Consider the following 21,587-nt stretch of genomic DNA (forward strand, 5'->3'; position numbering starts at 1 on the left):
TTGTGCCGGGCATCCTTTTCCTGAAATGGTGCCATGGCAGTACGTACCTTCACCACTGCACAATGAAGATACAAACTCCCCCAGTTTTAGATGACTACAGTGGTTTCTTTGCTGCCATCACATGAGGGTGCGGGTGAAGGGACGCTGGTTCAGGGCTGCAGCACTCGCTATGCTGCATGTCCCTGTTTCCTCTGCGCAGCCAACAAGTGCCCGCAGGCACCCGGGTTGAGGCATTGCAGCACCACCACCCTCATCCACAGCTGCAGCCTGGGTTTCATCTGCTCAGGTCAGGCTCTTGGCACAGCTGCAGAACAGCGCGTTTGTGTGTGCAGGGCTGGGAGCAGAGGCAGCAGCATCGCTGTGCACTGCCAGCATGGAAACAACCGACCAGCAAAGTGTGACCCTCTTCTGTCCAGAGAGCTGCAAAGCTGGGGTGGAATTAGTTCACCAGTAAGTGGTTACTGGAGTCCTCTAAGGGGGTCATTGCAATGGGAAAGCAGCCATGGCACACCCCAACTGCTGTGTCTTCTCTTCTCCCCCTCCCCAGCCATCCCTCTTTCGAAAGGGGCCTCCACCCTGGCCGTTCCTAGGGCAGCCTCCCCACTGATCCACAGTTCTTTGCCCAGTCCTACTCTGGGTCTGGGGCCAGGCACGGTCCAAAGGGGCTGTGCCAACGGCCATACCTGTAGCCTGCTCAGCACACAGCTATCACTGCCTTGCTCTGGAGCAGGTCATGGTTCACGCACTGTAAACGTGTTATCTGGAGCCCCAGACAAGGAAATTAGCCTTGCTCCTCACTGGGGAAAAGTCTGCTGCAGGTAAGTCCTGTTGCACCGGCTGACAACAAAAAAACCCAAACTCAAGTACTTAAATGGCAAGAACATCGCATCTTTAAAAATCCCCAAAGACTTCTACAACCATCTCCCCTTTTCCCTCTTCCTCTGTAAACAGAGCCACATTCTCAGCTTAATCCCTAGCAGGCAATAGGGAGAAATCTTTAATTGCTTGATCGCAGAACTTCACAGAACTTGCAAGGCATGAACAACTTTCCCCACCCCTGGAAAACTGTTCTGGCATGGCCCCTTCAGGACTGCTGCATGGACGACTTGTCCTGTCTGAGCCCAGGCATGTAAAAATAAGTATTTCAAGGTCAACTACTTTAGGAAGAAAAAAAAAGAAAAAGAGTGTTTACTTAGCACAGCCTGAACTGACTCTTCATTTTTTGTAATACTCCAAAAACAATCCAGGTTTTTTTGCATGCTTTGCAAGCTTCAGGAAGGCTGTGACCCTCAGGTTGATAAACACCACTCGGCAGAAGGGGAGCACGGCACTCACAGGCGCTCACAAGAAAGCAGCCTCTGAGCTGGCCCCAGTTCCGTGCCCAGGCAGGGCTGTGTGGGGCCGGGCTCTGTAAGCACGCAGTCACCACCGCGATGGCCGGACAAACTGAACAGCCTGCTGCAAACACCCAACCCTGCTGGGCTGGACACTGCTTTTGCCCGGGCAGGCACACGAACACTGCCACAGTGAGAAGCACGCAGAGTCCCCCCGACAGCCTGTCCCAGCCCAGACGCTGCCCAAAGCCCCTCCTCAGCCCCACTGCCCAGCTCAACCTCGGGCACAGCTCCGTGCCACCCCTGCCCAGCTGCAGCACCCTGAGCGAGGAAAAAGTCAGCCAGCACCACGAGCTGTTTGAAGGAACGTTTTTTTCTTAATAAAGTGTACAAAGTAGTAAACGCCTTTGTGAGGCGCTGCGACAGCCCTTAGAGATGACCCGGGCTCCCCCGTGGGCCTCGTGGTGAAACGCCAACAAGCACCGGGTGGAGACGAAGGACACGAACGCAACACAGAGCCACCAGCTCCCGGGAACCTGCCCTCCCCGTCCCACACAGCGCCTGCGGCCGGCCCCTGCCTGGCCGGTTCACCCGTGCCACGCTGTTCCCACTGTCCACACCACAGCACCCCACACGCGTTCAGCACTAACAACACACTGACCCGAGCGACCTGTCTGAGCAGCATGCATACAGAGAGGAGGAGTGAAAACACAACTCGACCAAACCCACAACGACAACAACAGAATTTTAAGGCTATGCTTAAAACAAAACGAAGCAATATCTTTAAAGCTAGGTAGGAAGTAGCATTTGTGAAACATAAGGCTTGAGGCTTATTGATTCTTCAGAACAGGTTTGTTTGCCTTTCCTTCTTAAACACCAATGTACCATTTTTCTTCCTTCGCTTGAACAGGGATTTTGTTTCCTTCTCGGCAGGGACATTTAACTCAGGGAGGTGATGTTGGAGCGGCCTCCCGGGGGCGCCACGATGCGCTTGCTGGCCGAGCGAACGCCTTCATCAATCTGGGTACCTGGGAGAGGACAAGAAAGCACGAAGGGAAGGGAGAAAGCAAAGTTAAGAGTGTTTTCTTCCCAGGACTGAGCAGTCAGGCAGCCTGGGGTCTCACAGAAGTGCTTCCCGAGCCTGCTCCCTCTCCAACTCTAGCAACAACCCCAAGAGAACCCGTGGCTTGAACATCTCTGGAAACATCTCTGGAAACACCTCTGGGAACAGACCCATGCTGCAAGAGCAAGGTCTGATGCTGTGCTGGCACCTCCACGGCCACAGCCTGCCTCGCTTCTACTGCAAGGTGCAGCAGGGTGGAGGGTCAGCTCCAGCCATGTCCTTATGGGGCACACAGGGTCTGGTGCTGCCATGATCCACTCTTGTGCTCAGCTTGGCCCAGGTCACCTCCCAGCCACCTCCAGCCCCACACCAGCGGCTCTGCCCTCTCCCAGCCCACCGCCACGTGTGTTCACCTGACAGGCTGAATCCAGACTGATGGAGGTTCCTGACAGGGGGGGTCTGCCGTGTGGGGGACCCCCTGGTTGACCCTGCAGGGGTGCCCCCCTTGGGGGTGGTGGTCAGGTCAAACACGGGTCCATCATACATGCCCCGGGGCACAGCGTGCATCTCCGCCATCTGTCACCAGAGAGAAGGCGGCAGTGACACTCCTCTGCTCCCGGGGAGCATCCTGCCATGGCAGTGCCATGCTCCAACGATCCCTGACCCCCAAGTTCACACTGCCAGACCTGTGCCCCTCCATCCCGCACGCCCGAGACCTCCCTGCAGCGCTGCGGCCCGGTGCAGCCCCAACACCCACCTCCTATGTGACAGCCTCCCTTCACTCCCACCCTACAAGGTGTGCAGATCCTGGTGCAAGAGGCGATCCTTCAGCACGGATTTATGCTGTGTGCATGGGGAAGGAGCAGGCCATTTTCCCAGTCTCTGGTTTTAACTCAGCACTTCCCTCCAGACTCCTGCAGCAGCAGGAGAGCAACAAGGACAGGCATTGCCCACTCTCAACCCAGATGAGCATCTGCCTCCAGTGGGAGCCCTCCACTAGCACTACGGTCAAAGCTGTCTACCCAAGCATCAGCTATCCCAACAATAGGTTCAGGATATACCTGAACAGTTTGCAGATATACAGATACGCAGTTTGCAGCACTGTTTGCAGGGTCCAGTGAGAACAGCAGAGGAAAACCAATCAGTTATTAGGGCAAATTAGGTCAATTTCTGCTAAGAGTATCCCAACTCTATCTTCTGGCGCCCTTGTCTCCTCACCTTCCTCCTGGCTTTAATGCGCTTGTAGACATAGTCAGGGAAAGGGCTGCAGGGCAGGAAGCGTCCAGTCCCCTGGGTCACATGCAGGTTGCCATCCTCCAGCATGATCTTCCCCTGGCATATGACAACCAGCGGGGCCCCACGTAGCTCCATCCCTTCAAAGATGTTGTATTCAGCCGCCTGCAGCAACCAGGGGATGATGGTCAGGAGGGACACGAGCACTGCCCACTCACTCAGAGCAGTTTAGTGCCCACACCTCGTTGCTGAAGTCACCAGTGCAGGGAGACGACAGCTGTAACAGCCTTGCCTGCCACAGAGGCCTCCTTTAGTTCACTAATCCATCACACTAAGAACCCACCACAGCTCCCAGCATGAACCAGGACCTCCTGCTTCGGAGCTCAGTGAGAGCAAGGACTCAACAACTGAGAAGGCAGGACATAGGCTTGAGCTAAGGCATGAACAAAGCACACTGGCAAAGCCAGGAAAAATTTTTACCTGGAAGAGGAACCCAGAGGAAGTGTGTGTGGGCCACGCAGGCCCACCTGCATGGGCCAGGCTCAGGAGAAGAGCAACACAGCAGGGTGAGAAAAGCCCTGTGTGCAGAGCCCAGGGCTCACAGACATCCTACCCCACTGTCACAGCCTGGACTCAGTCCCTCATCCTCAACCCCAGCACGGCAGGGCAGCACCAAGCTCCTGGCAGCCAGGCAGCCTTTATACAGTGCTGCTCAGACCCCATGCACCCCCACAGACAAGCAGAGGACTCACAGATTGATGGGTTTTTGCTGTGACAATCTTCACTGCATCAGGATCCCATATAACCAGGTCGCTGTCTGAACCCACTGCTATTCTCCCTTTCCGCGGGTACAGGTTGAAGATTTTTGCAGCATTAGTGCTCGTCACAGCCACAAACTGGTTTTCATCCATCTTCCCTGTGGCCTGCTCAGACACAAGAGAACTAAGCACTCTTTTGGGGAAAGGGAAAGTAAAGCCCTGGGAAGCACCACACTCACTCACACAGAAGCCACTGGTTGGCTGGGCACAGACCACCGCGGCTGATCTTACTACTGGTGCCAGCCACACAGAGTCACACAGTCACAGCTCCTGCACCCATGACAGCCACCTCTCCTGCTCTGGCTTGCTGGGACTCTCAAAGCCAGACTGGAGACAGGCAGCTGGGTGCCCAGCTCTGCGGGGCAAGAGCATGGGTGTCAAGGTGCCCATCACATCAGCCCTGCCCGCTCTCCAAGCATGACTCTTACCACTGCCTTGTCCCAGATGACAGACATTCGTTCCTCTATGCCATTGGTCCCTTCTGGGATTGCTGTGAAGTTGTCTTTCCCAATTGCTTTCTGTGCAGTGCTGAACGTACAGTGGGCACTTCCCGAAACCTGCAGGTCACCACTGAGAGTGGAGGTAACAAAAGCATCATCAGTCGTTTTGCCATCAGACAACATCAGTGGCACAAGGGACATGAATCTCCTCTGGGCATGGGCAGCGCACAGTTCAGTTCTATTTTACACCGCACCCTCTTCAGTTCTATTTCACACTGCACCCACAGTTCAGTTCTATTTACACTGCACCCTCATTTCTACAGCTCCTCAGTCTGAACACTTCCACCCAATTCATGAAACCCCCGACACCTGGGGCCATGGGGACAAGACAGCTCTGCCACCGTGCTGTGTGGGACACAGAGCATCCAGCACACAAGGAGTCAACAGCTCAGGTCCCAGGGAGCAGGGTGGCTTTGGGCCAAGCCAAAAGATGCCCTTCCATACCAGACTATCATTTTCACTAACACAAAGAGAAAAAAGCATCCCAGTGTAAGTGAGGAAAACCTTCTCTGGCAGTTTGTCAGGTCTGCTTTGCCCCAGCGAAGAAGAGGCCTCTCCACCCAAGGACTGTCCTCAGATCCAGCCCATTCCTTGTGTACTGCCAGGCAAGCACAGCTCTCCCCTGCCCCACGGAAACCTGTGGCAGGCAGGCATCACCCACCCCTGTCTCTGTGAAAGGGGACATGGCTGCAGGAGGGGCCTTACAGGCACCCGTGACTTGAACTGCCAACCTTCTCCAGCGAGCAGAGCACCTCAGCCTGGCTCCAGGGCTCTGGCCTGAGACCTTTCAGTGGCAGGAGCTTGCCAAAGGCTTCCCTCAGCCCCACATGGACACGTAACAGCACGAGCTGCAGCAGCCAGCAGCACAGACCAAGAAGGTGTGCATGCAAGTGCTACAACTGCAAATGACTCCACGGCCACACGTAAATCTGACAGTGGGACGAAGTGTCAGGACTCCTCAGAAGCAGCTCAGAAGCAGCGAGGCCCAGAGAAGCTTCACTGCAGCACTGTGCAGTGGCTGCTGCCCAACACTATCATCCAACCCCTCTGCCCAGACGGGGTCACCCTTGGGATGAGATGACCTGACCCATCCTGCTCCTGGCAGCGACGGCAGAGGGCAGGAAGGGGCAGAGCCAGCAAGCTGCTGGGCAGCGCATGGCGAGGAGGTGCCCATGGCTCCCTGGAAGTCACCCGGGCAGCCGCGGGCAGGCAACGCTGCCAGGTGGGAGGAAGCAGGGCCAGGCCGCCAGCTCCCGGCACTGCCATGTGAGGAAAGTGTCCTCCAACACCCGGCTCCCAGAGCGGGTGCCTGTGGTACAGACACAATGGCCCTGCGCAGGGCTGTGAATCAGCCCTAATCCACCTTTAATCTCCATCTTCCTCTGGTAATTTCTGCCATATGTCTGCCAGAGGCCCAGGCTGACGACACAACATGCTTCCTAATCCCCACCAGATTTGTCCCTGTGGAAAAAAACAAGGCAGCCAGCCCAGCTGGAGCCTTGTAGCCTCTGGCCCTGCTGAAGCCTTAAGAAAACGGCACGGGAAAGGTATCAGGACAGACACCTGCGGGCTGCAGGGATTCAGAAGTGTTACTGGCTCTCCTTTGAGGTCTGGGGTAAATTCCAGGTGGAAGGGAAGGATTAAAAAGCCAGTTCAGGAGCTGGGTTCACTTTTCCCAGCCAGTCCCTAAGACCTGCCCCTATTTCAAATATCCAGACTGAGCAGAGGCATCTCTTGCTCCTTGACCACAGCAAGATCCAGGGTGAGCTGAATATTCAGACCCCAAATGAACTGGCACCTCTCTTACACCAGCAATGGCATCTCCATCCTGGCACAACCCAGGTTTACCCTAACATGCCCTTCTGCCAAGACACATCTGACTGACCAGGCATCCCTTGCTCACCTAGTCAGAGATGCTTTCAGCATTACCTCAAAGGTCATTTCCAGACCCCTCAGTGTCAGTCAGCCCCTGGCTAACACAGACCAGCCACCATGAGCACAGTTTGATGTACAAACACAGAATGGGGTGAGAGATCCACACGTGGTGCATGGACAGGGCCAGCAGTGAGCTCTGTGTCGCTGACTGCTGTGCATGCCTTGCCAGTGAGAGGATGGTGTATAACTGTGAAAGGTCAAAGCGAATTGCTGAAGTGCTTTTATTGTTTGCTGTCTATTTTCAACAAATCCCTTCCCCACCCCTTTGCCTTCAGAGCAAAAAATTACCTCCCATCCCTGTCAGATGTGCACGAGCTGCTCTTGATGGTCTCCTGCAGCCTGCAGGTTGTGCTGCTGCTCACCTCTACAGGTGTGAGAAAACGTCTGCTTTGTGTTCACCAGCTTGTGACACCCCTCCACCTTCTTTTGTACCATCGCAACCCAGGCAGCCATTCCCCACTGGGTACGTGCAGAAGGGCTTCTCCAGCTTGGTGAAGGCCTTTGTTGACAAGCCAGTGTTAGCTGGTCCTCATTTCTTTGCCTTCTTCAGGGCATTTAAAATCATTCATGACTACTTGCCCTGCTATTTTTCTCATTACTGATGTTAAACTTATGGTGTCTCCCCTGTCCTCCTTCTGCTCCCAGAGGTAAGCCACCACGACCCCTGAGACAAAGCCATTCCATCAGCCAGCTCATCAAATACCTACAGCGAAGTGGTCTTTGTTGAACTAAAGTCTATGCTGCCCGGGTACTCCCTATCCTCTTGCTTCCCCATCCAAGGCCAGAGTTCACTTCTTTCCGCTAGCAGCATCACTCAGCAGAGCTCACTCACCTGGCCAGAAGGGAGTTGATGTAGTCAGGAGTTGTTGGGTCTGGGCTCAGAGGGGGAGAGACCACAAACGCTGCAGCCTTGGCCCAGTTCTTGCTCCAGTAGTGCGTCCCGTCGGTCCCAAGACTGGCCGTGATCGGCTCACCAAACACCACATTGCCTGGGAAGGGGGACAGAAAGGACAGTTCTGGTGGAGCCTGGAAGCACACAGACTGGCAGATAGCAACACAGCCCAACACTGAGCCTATGCCAGGCCAACAACCAAGGCTTTGACGATGTCCTTCATAGTCTCCTGTGCATTATTCCTCCCTTAGCCCTCGTACATACTGACCACATGCCACTGAAGAGCTGACAAGCTCGTCCTCCTCTCCTGTTCCTCACTCACCTTCCAGTGCCCCCGGAGGGACAGGGGAGAGGGCAGTGGGTGGTGACCAGGAGCATTTTGTGGAGCAGGGCTTGTCACACTGATAAACTAGTGTGGTGACTGAGAAACTGTGCTTTTCTTTCCAAACACACCCTGCAGTCTGAGCAAGTGCTTCTGGGAGACAGAATGACAAATGGAGCCACTGGCCACCTGAAGAGGCACCCAGACACCTCTGAAGGGCCAGCATTTCGAAGGGAGACCAGAGTTAAATGCAGCAGTTCAAACCACTTGCATGTGGATTGGACAAGTCTCCTTGGAGAGCCCTTCACAGCCACAGACAAACTTTGATGTTCAAAGCACTGCTCCTACCTATGACCACATGTTGATGTTACCCGATATAACAACAGGAGGTGGCTCCATGTGGCCTGGTGCAGTGTTCCTGTGCCCTTCACAAGTCAGGTAAATCCCTGAACTAACTGCTCCCTAGCAGCGGAGGTAGCACTGGACTGCATTCACAGCAAAACAACCATGGAGACAACTTAACCCAGGTGTCCAGGTCCCAGTGGCAACCGCAAGGCTGCGTGCAGCACCAGCTGCCACTCACCCTTTTTTCTGGCTTGCGAGATGAGGTCAGCAGCACTTTTGCTCATCACTTTAGTCACGTAGAGAGGACAGTTGGTCTGGCTGGCAATAGTGATGGCCCGGAAGACAGCTTCTGCTTCCAGCTGGAAGAGAGAATGGCACACGGCTGCAGAGGAGCAGCGCGTGAGCAGGGAGGAGCCCTGCTCATCTCGGCATGCCACGGATTGCTGCCAACACCCTGTGCCCTCACTCTTGCCCTTGACTCCCTAAGGGCAAGGAATCAGGGAGACCTGAGAGGGGAAGCTGCAGTCTCCCTGCATCTGGTCCAACACGTAGGCTACAGCCACATGATGCTCAGCCAGAGAGCACTGCCTGGACCGTGCGCAGGGGCCAGCACCAAGCTGCATCTGCCGATTTTTCCACTGCCCGGTTCCAGCTCTCCCAGCAGCTAGAGGGACTGCAGCCCATGCCTGACAGCGCAGCTCACAGCCTGACACCAGGCAGCGAAAGGGGCTGCCCCTTGCAGCCACGCACTGCTCCAGGCTTTCGTGTGGCTGCAGGTTAACCAAACGTCCCCATGCCTGTGGCTGGGTTGTGACAGGCTCTGCTCTGCCAGGCTGCTCACACCAGGGCCTGGCTGTCCTGCGATGCTGCCACTGCTCAGCCCAGCTCACTGACACCCACCCCTACTTCCCTGCCCTGCTGTTGGCGGAGGGCGGGTTTCCATCACGAGGGATATCTTTGGACTGTTACATCAGCCCATGCTCAGCCTGAGCTCAACCCCAGAGGTTCTCCAACTGTTTGCTCTACAGTTTGGCTTCAAGCTTTGGCATGAGAAAGTTCAAAACAGAAGCCTTAAAAAGCCAGTGTACCAAGCAGCCGGCTCCCGGGGGAGGCCAGGACAGCCAGCCCCAGGGAATGCAGTGACGGCCTGCAGGCAGGCAGCCGGCTGTGCAAGCTTAACTCTCCCAGTGCAGGAACAGCAGAACACTGCACCCAGACACACATGTGCCTGGACACCTCCCGTACTTCTGCAGGCCTATTTCCTGCAGGGAAAGAGGCTTTTGTCTTCTGCTTAAAGACTCTTTAAACAGAAAAGTACACAAGAAAACATTTTCATCAGTGCACGCAGTTATAGACTTAAGTATTTGGCAGAGTTTAACGTGCGGACAGGAGAAAACATCCATCACTAAATACCCTTCACAGCAGGTTACTTCTCTGTAGCAGCACCATCCTGCCCTACCAAATCACCACCATCACCCCACAGAAGAGTTTGTCCTTAACCCCCACTGAGGTCTCTTTGGGACAGAGCAAACTCACAGACCCATGGAGCACTTTCCCAGTGCTTTTCCATCAACCCACAGGCTTTCTGGGGAGTAGCAGGGATATTTGTGCTGTAGCTAACATTTTCTCAGGTAGAGTGTGTTCTGGAAGAAGGACACTGTTTATCTCAAAAGGCAGTGAGATCTGGATTTGGCTGAACAGATTATATCTAGAGCTTTCTTGCACTATTCTCAGTTGCCTTATGCATTAATGGCATTCCAAGATCAAACACTCAACAACATTTTACCGGCTTTGGATGAGAACCGCAGCGCTGTCTTAGAATAATAGGACAGTTCTCAAAATCCTGGCACAATCACAGCACCCTGTAATTGCGGGTTAGCTTGCCAACTAGTGGCAACAGGCCTAGAGCCATAAAAATAAATGGCAGTTTACACACACAGGGACTCTGGTTGACTGTATTTGACATGAAGTCTCTTCCCTGTACAGGAGAATGCCTTACACTTTTGTACTTCAAAGAGAATAAGCACTGCATTACACTAGGCTATATACGTTGTTACCAGCCATAAAACAGTCAACTTCTTGCACTTTTAATTTAAGCTGATTTTATTTCCAGCAGACACTGAAGTACAAATCTGTCCCTGCGCTCCCCTGCTCAGCTTTGCTATTGTACCAAATTCCTATTTTCTTCTTTCACGTGCTGCGGAAAGTTAAAAGCACCTCTCAGCAGGGAGCTAGCTCAAGAAAACCTACCTGAAATTAGACTCAACTCAGAGTAATGGACCAAACGGAAAAATACCCTGAGAGCTAAAATTAGAAGTAATCTAATTAGTGTCTTGACAAAGACTGGTAACCAGGGAATTTCCCCTCTCCTTCCCTCCTGCTGCTTCCACCAATGGCTTTGTCTGTCTGACTTTGAAACACACTTTAGACCCTAAGCAGAGATTAAACAGGAAGAGGCTGCAATCTGTCAGTACTCTGACAGACATGAACAGTGCATTTACAGAGGAACTAAAACTCACCGTGTGATTCTTCTCAGGCTTCTCCTACCCGTGGAGTCACCTATAGAAGACAGATGCCCCCAAACCAGCCTCAAATGCTGCTACAGCCATACAGTCATTTTCTTTGACAGATTAATTCTGGGAGACTCAGAAGGCCTTGTGTCTGCTGGGAGACCCAACAAGACTGAAAAACGTTTGTCGTGCCTGTGCTTGCCAGGGAAGCTCTTCAGTGGTACTGTCCTTTGCATCTTACCTCCTCAGGTCTGCTCAGCACATGGCCCTCGGGGCCGGTTATTCCCATTTCCAACATCCTGGTTTGTTCCTAGGGCAGAGGGATGTTACAAGGCTATGAAACTATCGGCCACACATTAAAACAGATTCCTCCTGTGTTGAGCCCTTCCCTCCGGACACCCCATGTGCAGACTACCCATGTGAAGACCAAACCACATCCTTCGCAACAGTTCCCTTGCAAATCCCGCTCTGTTAGCCGGCTGCCTGCTTAGAGCAGGGAGAAAATTCTTCTCTTCTCATGGCACTTTTCAATACACTTTAGCTCTTTTAGCTGATTATGTGCAAGGCAAAGGTCTCTGCCTCTCCACACTGAAAAAGAGCTGCGGTTGGAGCGAACGTATCATACTTGATGGCACTCTATTCTATTTAGATAATTGCTAATTCACTATTTCAGATTCGCTTATGCACAAATACAGCAGAAAGTCTTGGTAAATCTGACACTGCTGCCGAGCAGACAACTGCGCAGCTCCAGAGTCATTTTGCTAATGCCCCACACCAAATCTGCCTGCAGAGGATTTTCAGTCCCTGCATACCAGAAGTTTGTTACCTGTGCAATTATATCACCGTTTTCAGCATGAACTTGAGCTATGGCACCCAGCTCTGCCAGGCAGCTGAATATCTCATACAGCTAAAAAAGAGAGAAGGAAAAACGACTGAGGAGCAGAAGGAGTGCCCCGGCCCGTGCGCGGCCGCTGCACCCGTGCGGCTGCCGTCCCCCCCCGCCCCTCGCACCAGGTGACGAGCGAGGCCTCACCTCGGTGTTGGACATCTGGTACAAATCCTTGTAGGCCATGTACACCATGAAGGAGTTAACTCCTAGGGGCAGAGCAGAGGGGAGAGGGGGCTGAGTGGGGCTCGTGCTCCTGAGGGTCCCGCTCGGGCCCCTGGGGCTGTGGGCAGTGGGAGCCAAACCTTTCTCCTGGACCAGGGCGTGCAGCTCCTGCCGGACGCGGTCGCTCCAGCGCGGGATGTCCACGTGCAGCGCATAGTCGCAGCAGGCGCTCCCGTCAGCCCACTCCCGCCACCGCTCCAGCGCCTCGGCCAGGCTGGACTCGGGCTCCGGCACCACGTGGTCCACTGCGGCGGCACCGCGGGGCACGGGCTGGGCCAGGGCTCCCCGCAGCCACCGCGCCAGGCCCCGCGCGCCGCCGCCATCCCCGCGCGCCTCCTGCGCGGCTCCGGGGCTGCTCCCAGGAGGTCCCCATCGCCTCCACGCAGCGCCTGGGCTCCTCCACGCGCAGTTATTGGCAGGGAGCACGCAGACCCTTTGCTTAATGGCCTCTGGCATGGGACCAGGGCCTTTTACAGGCTTCTGCTGCGAAATCAGCTGAAGGGCCTTGTCCTCCCTCACCCCCACTCCCACCCCATTAACACAAAGCCTCCTCCCATGCTGCAGCCCTGATGCAGCTCTTATTGCCCGCCATGCCATCCCCAGGACCTGCCACAGCCCATTACGCAGTTAGTTTTTGGGCCTGGGGGGAAGAACAGCCGATGAGGGGAGTACAGGAAGCCCAATCCTTTACTGGGAGGCTCAACAGCTGCTCCTGCATCCCAAGAAATCCTGCAGTGCGCATACCTGTGACCCCGCTCAGCACTAAAACCGAGCCCTCAGACCCGTGCACAGCTATGTCCTCCTCCAGGGAAGGACCTCAGAATTCCCTTTCCTTTTTCGTCAGCACTGTTTATTTCTGAGCAGTGCCGGATGCCAGGACGCTGCCCTGTTCCTCTGCTCAGAGTCATCTGAGCATCATGCTGCCCTATTTTTATTCAACAGGGGAAAAAAGCTGTGCCATTGTTCCTTTTTGAGGGTCCCAGGGCACCAGTGGCTGCAGACAATGAAGCACTACAGAACACAGGATTTGAAGGGCAAGGGGCCTTATACAAACCTCCTGCCCACCATTTCACTGTTACTAAGGATCCCAGAGATGCACCCCAATCCTCACTCTCCAGACTGCATTGTCAGAGAGCACAAAAAAGGTAAGCACAATGCCATGGACCTTTAAAACAAAGATGACTGAGGAAAGCAAAGAGAAGAAGAAATAACTGGGCAATGTTCCATGAGTGCTGGGTGCTGCCAGGTACAGGACCTGCTGCTACACTCACTGATCATGGTGGTTCCACCAGCCAGGGCCGCCTTCGTTCCTTGGAAGAAGTCATCCACCGCTGTCATCCCCTTGTACGGCATCTGCAGGTGAGTGTGGACATCGATTCCTCCAGGGATCACCATCTTCCCATTGGCTTCTATTGTTTTGACCCCTCCAGGGACAATCAGATTGTCTCCAATCTGCCTGATGAGATCGTACCAAGATGGTGAGGCCCACGTGAAGGAAAACCAGACACAACATAACCATCAACAGCTGGCTGGGGAGCAGCCAAGTCAAGACCACAGCCAGCAGAAGCGCCCCTCTCCGCCCCACAGCAGACCTGGGCTTGCAGGAGCCAGCAGCGTGACACCAGCTCACTGCAGCAAAATGCACGCTGCCTGCCTTGCTCAAACCCACGTGCTGCGCAGCGCAGGGGCAGCTGCCGCCTGTCCGACTGCTCTGGTGGTGTCCGGGACGGTACCTGCTGTCTGGGCAGGCTCTGGGCTGGGGCAGCAGTCCTACCCGGTCATCCAGGGTGCATGCCCACACAACACACCACCAGCCCTGCTTCCAGCAAGCTGTACCCCTCATCTCTCCTCTCCCTCATCCTTCTGCCCACCTTAAGTAAGGCTCAAGTCTAAGGCTTACGTACAGAGAAAGACCTGCCCTCTCATGTTGTCTCCTTGATGCCCCTGAGAGACATTTTTGCTATCAGCAGGGCCACACCGTAGTGAAGGCAGCTAAAATCCCAAGTACCTAAAAATACCTTCAGAAAAGAGGAAACCTAAAAAGCTCCAGTACACGTCTACTCATAACCTAAAATACCATTATAGTCCTTTGGGGTTTGTACTGTTCTAGCACACGGCAGTCTCCTTCCTAGGCATACCCACCCTCCTGCAGGCCGGGTCACCCAAACCTCAGGATTCCATTCAGCCCCCCGCCCCCTCAATCCTTTTATCTGTCCATATGTAGCACTCAGCCTTCAAATCTCTTCTTTCAGAAATCTTATTTTCTTGAAGCCTTCCTCAGTCTTCCCTGATAAATCAAGATAAAAGTAAAGTTGATTTTGGTGAAAAACTTCTGATTTTCCCTGGCACACCAGGGAGGTAAATGAGGAGCAAATTCCATTTTCACATTTCATTCAACTTCAGTCAAATTTGCAGGGTTGGTTTTTCTTTTTCCTTAGAATTGCAGAAGCTCTCTGGACAGAGCTGCTCACTCCAGTGTCCTCACAGCAATAAACCAGCAGCTCTTTCCACTGCTTCTACTGAGATGAATCATCACCAAAAGATTTAAACTGCTCACTGTATTCTTACCAGAATTCACCTGTAAGAGTATTTTGGTTCCAAGGCAAGGAAATTCTGAGACTTCCAGGCTGCAGATGAGGCTAAGAGATTTTCCCAAGGACACCCAGAAAGTCTGTGCCACAGCAAGACCTGAGGCTGGCTCTGATCCCTGCCTGGGCACAAATGCTCTGGTCACCAGCTAAAAACTACCTCAACAAGATACAGCCCCGCTTTGCACAATGGACACGGTATCACGAAGTTTCCAGCCCAACTGTGATTGAGCCACTGGAGTCTGCATGCAAACATGCCAGGCAATCACATACATGCTCACACACACTGCAGAGAGCTGAGCCTCCAAGCAGAGGTATCCAGGGCTATCAAGTTTTAGTGGCTGACAAGTTGCATGCAGACCATGTCCACAAAAAGCCAAAATAAACATCAACCTGAAACTGATTTAAGGGGAGATGGAGATAACAGAAGTCCCATACTTACTTTATGAGGCCATCCTCCATGTAAATGTCAGCATAGAATGACTGGTCATCATTGACTATTCTTCCTCCTTTAATAAGGAGACGATCACTCTGCGAAGGGAAGGACACAGCAGTTGTCAGTAGCAGAGAACACAGACGCTCCTCAGCAGCAAGGGCAGGGCCCTCCTTGAGTGTGATCCTACAGCATCGGACAGCAGAAACTTCACATCTGTACCGATGCTTGAAACAACAGGACAAGAGCAAGACTATGACTTTTTCAATTCTCAGGGCTGCTTCTGAGTGGAGCAGGTGCTGCCAGAAACACCTCTGAGGCAGAATGAGTGGACAGGAGAGTCACTGGGGACACAGCAAAGATGCTTCCATAAGACAGACAAAGAGAAGTCAAAAGCTGCCTACACGGGGTCCTTATGCACATCTGCAAGCAGCTCAAGCCACACACCAGCATTTAGAGCAAGTTTGTTACTAAAGGCGTGCCCTTAAATTTTATCCAAATACCACACAAAATCAGTTGCATTAAAGAAGACAATTTCTATCTCATCTGTTACCCCCTTGCGAAGACCACCAACATAATAGGCAGCCCTGAAGATGATGCATCTGCTGTTAGAACCTGTCCCTTCACTACAATGCTCAGGGTAGTCCTTCCGAGGCATTTCACAATGTCACAGCTCTACACAAGACCCAGAAGGCACTGAACTGCATTCCCATCTCATCATTTACCATCTCCTCTGTTCTCCTTTTACTGACCTAGAGTGGCCAGCAGCCTTCTCCAAAGGAGGGCAGCCAGGGAGCAGAGGAGCACCCAGACCAGAACTGTTCTATGCTCTTCTGCATTCACACTTGTGGACCTGGGCAACCAAGCACGCACTGATGGAAGAGAATGGGAACTGCCTTGTGAGGAACAGGGAAAGTCAAGGTCCTGCTCTTCTACCTTCACGTGCACAAGCCCGAATCCCAGCTGCAGACCATACAGGGGCAAACAGCCCCATCGCACACAGGGCTACCATGTATTCGGGTGACATAAGCTGCTTGTGCTGCTCCAGAGAATAATACAGCCTTCCCAACTGCTTAAAATGCTTCTAACAACCCTCCAGCTCTCAAGCTCCCCCCTGGTGCCCACAGCCCAGGTTTTGGCACGTGAGTACAACCCCCTTCCACGGTGCAAGCCTGGACCAGGGCTGACAGGAGCCTTCAGCAGGGCTCACACACCAGCCTCACCCTGTGAAGCACTTGCACAATTAATTCCTATACAGGGACCTGTATTTGTTCTTCATCTGCCCTCCCCCCCCACCCCCCCCGCCCCGGGGTGATTCCTGGGCATATCACCACAGTGGTGGTGATTTGCAGCTTCCTCCCTGGCAACAGAAGGATGCACAAGAATCCCCTGCATCCCTGCAGCTTGCAGCAGCCACAGCCCGGAGACCCACGTGCGTTTTTACAGCAATCTCATCCTCACAGCGGAGACAAAGAAACTGGGTGGGGAAAGGACGAGAACGCCCGGCGTGGCTGCAGCTCAGCGCTGGTGCAGCAGGAAGGCCACCGTCCCTCCTGCCTCCCAGGCACGGGCCTCCCCACGGCCCTTCGGATGACAAGCACCCTGAGTCCCAGCAACTGGGATTTACCTTCCCTGCTCAGCACAGCCTAACGCCCATCAGGAGCCGAGCCTCCCACCAGGAAAAGCGCAGGGTCGAGTTGTTCCCCTGTTCACATCCCACCCACAAGCAGACCTGGGGTCAGCTCCCCTTCTCCCCTGACCTAAGCCTGCACGTCAGCACAAAGGTCTAGCGGAACTTTGGTGTCTAATGGGGAAGGAAAGTCTGGAAGTGAGGGCACGATGCTGGTCAGACCTCCCCGCACAGCTCCTTTAAAGAGACAGCTTCAACAAATCACAAACTGCACACGGAGATACCAGCGCTGACTAGTGACCTGGGGGACCTTCATTACCACCCTCTGTGCAAATCTTTTCCCAAGGTACAGCTGAGGCAGGACAGCACTGGCTCGGAAGTGCCAGGTCGTTGGGCCAGCTCTCAGCTGCCTCTCTCCCTGATGGGCACACGCCAGGTAAAGCTCAGCCTTGGGGCTGAAAACCCCAAGCACCAACAAACGCTGTTGACAAGCCACTGGTTCCCCTCCTCACCCAGCACAGGGCGCTTGCCCTTCCTTTTGTGTCTCTCCAACTGTCACCAACAATACTGTGATTTTTAGTTCAGAAACCCCTAAAGAGCCATGTGTGCTTATAGCTTGTCAGTCACAGCGGGCAGGCAGCTGAACCCTGGCTCTCATGGATGCAAACGGTGAGTATTTAAGTAGCAGTATAAGAAACATAGACAGAAACTACCAAGCAAGTATCGGACATCGGCTATGGATGAACGAGGTCCATGGTTAGAAACACAGGGAAGAAGACTGTTTTTTGTATTTCATAAACAGAGTTTCTCCCACCTAGGCAGCTCCCCATGCCCTGGCAGATCCTCCTTGGCTTTACCTAGCCTACATGAAGGAAAAAGTCTCAGATCCAGTAACATGGCAGGGCCTCCTTCTTTTATTTTTGTCTTGCCCACACCCTTTAAACCTCCCCAACTCACGCGGGAGCACCAGCAAATTCTGACGCTGCCCTGCCTCTCCCTGCACAGAGGGCAAGGGGAAGCAAAGGGAGACAGGCACGGGCAGCCTGGGGCCAGGCGACTGCAGCACTTGACAACTGCGGAATAAACTGTTAATATGAACTCAGGAGATGCGCCTGCCCACAAACACAAACGGTCATTCTGTGGCAGATGCAAAAGGCTGCTTGGTGCTAACTCTGTTAGTACACAGAATCATGAGGTCCATCATGCTGGAACTGGAACAAGGCATTCATTCAGGGGCCGCCCTGAGCCCATCTGCCAGACACCCCTGTGCCACAGGGGAGAAGGGAGGCCACACTGGCAGCTACCCAGTGTGGAGGGAGAAATATAGCATAAAATAAGTGAAAGCCAAATGGTACCACATCCACGGGCCCTGGCATCATTCAGGAGTGCATCCAGACGTTCAGAGGCAGTGAACAAGAAAGGAAGAGAATGAAGCCGTTACAAGGAAACCAGTCTGAATTAACAGACAGGCTTCTGCAGCCAGAGCAGCCTCAGATTACAATAAATGCACTGTTTCCTCTGCCAGGGCTCATTTGTACATCTCCACAACCACCACATCTCCCCGCCAGCCAGTGTCAGTCTGTGTCATCAGCCATTGTTAGCAGATGGAGACACCCTCGGAGGCTCCACCGGCAGCACCTTTCTCCCGGCCTGGGAGAAGCCTCTGCAGGGCACCTCTGCTCCAGCCCAGCCCCTGACTGTGCCTCAACAAGTCTCCACGCAGCCAGCGACAGCCCATTTGTCACCAGTGTGGTGGTACCTTTCCTGAGCATCCATTTCTGCAGGCCCGGGGGCTGCCCCACAAGGCCACACCTGAAAGCATCTTCCAGCACAGCCCTGCCAAAGCATGGCAGGGTCACCACCAGCACCCCTGCTCTGCCGGAAAGCCTTTTTGCTGAATGCTCCCTGTCTCTCTGCCTGTTCGTGTTTGGGACCAAGCTTTCAAAACCATTGCTCATTCCCTCATACCCACACTCTGCTCCTGATGCTCTTAAGCATCATCCAGTCATTTGAGATCCCGAAACATCAGGGGGTCTGTTAACATTTCTAAGTGTAATGCTGCAGAAGGGAGGCTGCAGCTTCCAGAAGGCTACTGAAACCACTCAGGAATAGGGCTCACCTTGTTTACAAAGCACCAGAGTATAATGAGTATAATGCATAGAAGCAGGTGTATGGCCTTACTACTCTTTCCCTTGTAAGATAAGAGACACTAATTGCGATGGTGTTTCATCAATAGTTGGGTGTCTCCTCCTTACTAATGCACCACATAATAGCACGGAAAAACCTCTGGCTGGAAACACAAGGACTGAGGGCAGCCACCAGCTACACTCAGTGATCCCCCACAGCCTGTGGGCATGGCAAGAAATGCCAGACTGATGGCTGCCAGATTGCCAACATCCACCTAGTCAGTAACTGAGGGTTTTCTCCCCACTTGCACCCAACACCGCTTGCTAGATCTCCACACAGACCTCACTGGCTTTAGAGGTGCCAGAGATATCTCAGAGGTGCCACTCCTGGGCTGTGACAGGCAGTGGAATGGGATAGGCATGGCGCACACCCAGGAAACACACGGTAACTCCAGTCTACCTTGATAGTGTGACCAAACCATAAAGACTGGGCAATTTTGATTCAACCAACAGCTCTGTTAACAGTTATTTGGTAAAACCAGGGCTCCCTTCATTTGCAGGCTTGGTCACTGCCTCAGCACTATCAGATTTGAGATCATAGAATCATAGAATAGTTAGGGTTGCAAAGGACCTCAAGATCAGCCAGTTCCAACCCCCCTGCCATGGGCAGGGACACCTCACACTAAACCATCCCACACAAGGCTTCGTCCAACCTGGCCTTGAACACTGCCAGGGATGGAGCACTCACAACCTCCCTGGGCAACCCATTCCAGTGCCTCACCACCCTAACAGGAAAGAATTTCCTCCTTATATCCAATCTAAACTTCCCCTGTTTAAGTTTTAACCCGTTCCCCCTTGTCCTGTCACTACAGTCCCTGATGAACAGTCCCTCCCCAGCATCCCTATAGGCCCCCTTCAGGTACTGGAAGGCTGCTATGAGGTCCCCACGCAGCCTTCTCTTCTCCAGGCTGAACAGCCCCAACTTCCTCAGCCTGTCTTCATACGGGAGGTGCTCCAGCCCCTGATCATCCTCGTGGCCTCCTCTGGGCTTGTTCCAGCAGTTCCATGTCCTTTTTATGTTGAGGACACCAGAACTGCACACAATGCTCCAGGTGAGGTCTCACAAGAGCAGAGCAGAGGGGCAGGATCACCTCCTTCGACCTGCTGGTCACACTCCTTTTGATGCAGCCCAGGACACGGTTGGCTTTCTGGGCTGCAAGTGCACACTGCAGGTGAGCTTCCTGCCAGACCTGCTCCCAGCTGTGATGCTTTAAAGGTCTCTCAGATATCTTACATCCTAATAGCACATTACAGTCCCTAAAATCTCTCTCCTAACGAGGACAGCTTAGCTCACAATCTACCACCCAGAAGTCACAATGGTCCTGATGTGCAAGAACAGATTCTGGGGTGGGAACCTCAGAAGGAGGAATAAACAGTCAAACGAATGCCGGGGGGGGGGGGGGGGGGGCACAACCTGCAGAAAGGGACAGAAGAGGCTTTGTTCCAGGAGAGGCACCATATCTGAGATATTCCTTCTGCCATCCCACTAAAACAGAGACACCTGACTTCACTTCACAGCTTCCCTGGGCCTCAAGGGGTGGGTTCAGGGTATATGGGTCATTTGACAGAATTCCTGAGCCATCTTCTCCACCCCAACCAGGACATGATAATGCTGCAGAACAGGGAAAGAGAGTCCCCAAACTGGTAACCAAGCTGCAGGAGTCAGAAGAGACACCACTCACTCACAGCGCGTTCACCTTCAGCAGGCAGAGGAAAGGATTTAATGGGGAGAAATAAAGCAACCTGAGAGATTTTGTTACCACTGAGGTGAGAAATTTCCTGCCAGATCCCAGGGGAGCGGGAACAAGCCCTGCATGTTAATAAAGCCTAACAGAATAAAGGTCATTGTAGAGACATTGTAGAGACACCCCAGAGAACGAGGGAAATCCCACCCACAGAAGCAATGTCCTTATCATCATGGTGGTCTAAGGATACGGGAAAGGCAAGATGTGCAAAGTGGCAACACTGCTTATTAAAGCAACTGAATCTGGGTTGACAAAGGAATTTCTCTTTACAGCATTAACGATCTTTGTGCTTCTCTGGGAGCATTTTGTTCACATTTGTACATTAAGAAGAATAACGAAACGCGGGCGCTTCGATTTTTCTTTTTCTCCAAGGGGCTAAATCCGACCTCAGAAGGACAATCAGGAGCCACACAAAACCAGCGACAAGGCACCAGAGAAATGAAAGCGCTGCCCTCACTCTCCGAAGAAAGCCCGGTGCAGCCTCCTCTGCGGGAGGCACGGAACCCCCGGAGCGGCAGCGCTGGCCCCGGGACCGGGCTCCCCGCGCCCCGAAGCGAAGATGCCGGACAGCGCCCCGCGGCCGGGCGGCGGTGGGCGCGGTCCCCGCGCCGGCGCCGCACCTGATGCGGCAGCACCGGGAGCAGGGAACGCCCCGGGGACAGCCCGGGCCGCGCCCGGAGGGGAGCCCGCCCGCGCGGTGGGTCTGCGGGAGGCGGGGGGGCTCCCGGCGGGGCCGCGGGCGCTGCTCCGGGAGTGGGCGCCGCCCGCCGCAGAGGCTCTCCCCCGGACTGACCCCGCCGTGGCTCGGCCGGGCGCAGCCCGCGTCCACCCGCGGAGCCGGGCACCTGCGCGGGTGGCGGCTCTTTGTCTGCGCGGCGACGCCACCGCCCCGGCGGGCACCGACCCCGGCCCCACGGGGCGCTCGGCACCGGCAGCGCCCCC

At 54.0% G+C, this 21,587-nt stretch overlaps 1 protein-coding gene across 2 annotated transcripts in view; it reads right to left on the reverse strand.

The window, feature by feature from the left end:
• Nucleotides 1-1,689: 1,689 nt before the first annotated feature.
• DPYSL3 (dihydropyrimidinase like 3) overlaps nucleotides 1,690-21,587 on the reverse strand; it is a 29,719-nt gene continuing 9,821 nt past the window's right edge. For both annotated transcript variants that reach the window (XM_065690227.1, XM_065690228.1), the window contains exons 2-14: nucleotides 15,094-15,182; nucleotides 13,335-13,519; nucleotides 12,144-12,308; nucleotides 11,986-12,047; nucleotides 11,779-11,859; nucleotides 11,194-11,262; nucleotides 8,681-8,801; nucleotides 7,716-7,872; nucleotides 4,877-5,018; nucleotides 4,383-4,553; nucleotides 3,616-3,795; nucleotides 2,811-2,973; nucleotides 1,690-2,362 (exon numbers count right to left, since the gene is read on the reverse strand). In XM_065690227.1, coding sequence (XP_065546299.1) covers nucleotides 2,274-2,362; nucleotides 2,811-2,973; nucleotides 3,616-3,795; nucleotides 4,383-4,553; nucleotides 4,877-5,018; nucleotides 7,716-7,872; nucleotides 8,681-8,801; nucleotides 11,194-11,262; nucleotides 11,779-11,859; nucleotides 11,986-12,047; nucleotides 12,144-12,308; nucleotides 13,335-13,519; nucleotides 15,094-15,182 — 1,674 coding nt within the window. In that variant the 3' untranslated portion in view covers nucleotides 1,690-2,273. The remainder of the gene's footprint in view (nucleotides 2,363-2,810; nucleotides 2,974-3,615; nucleotides 3,796-4,382; nucleotides 4,554-4,876; nucleotides 5,019-7,715; nucleotides 7,873-8,680; nucleotides 8,802-11,193; nucleotides 11,263-11,778; nucleotides 11,860-11,985; nucleotides 12,048-12,143; nucleotides 12,309-13,334; nucleotides 13,520-15,093; nucleotides 15,183-21,587) is intronic.

Source organism: Lathamus discolor, chromosome 10, assembly GCF_037157495.1.
Source record: "Lathamus discolor isolate bLatDis1 chromosome 10, bLatDis1.hap1, whole genome shotgun sequence".
NCBI lineage: Eukaryota > Metazoa > Chordata > Aves > Psittaciformes > Psittacidae > Lathamus > Lathamus discolor.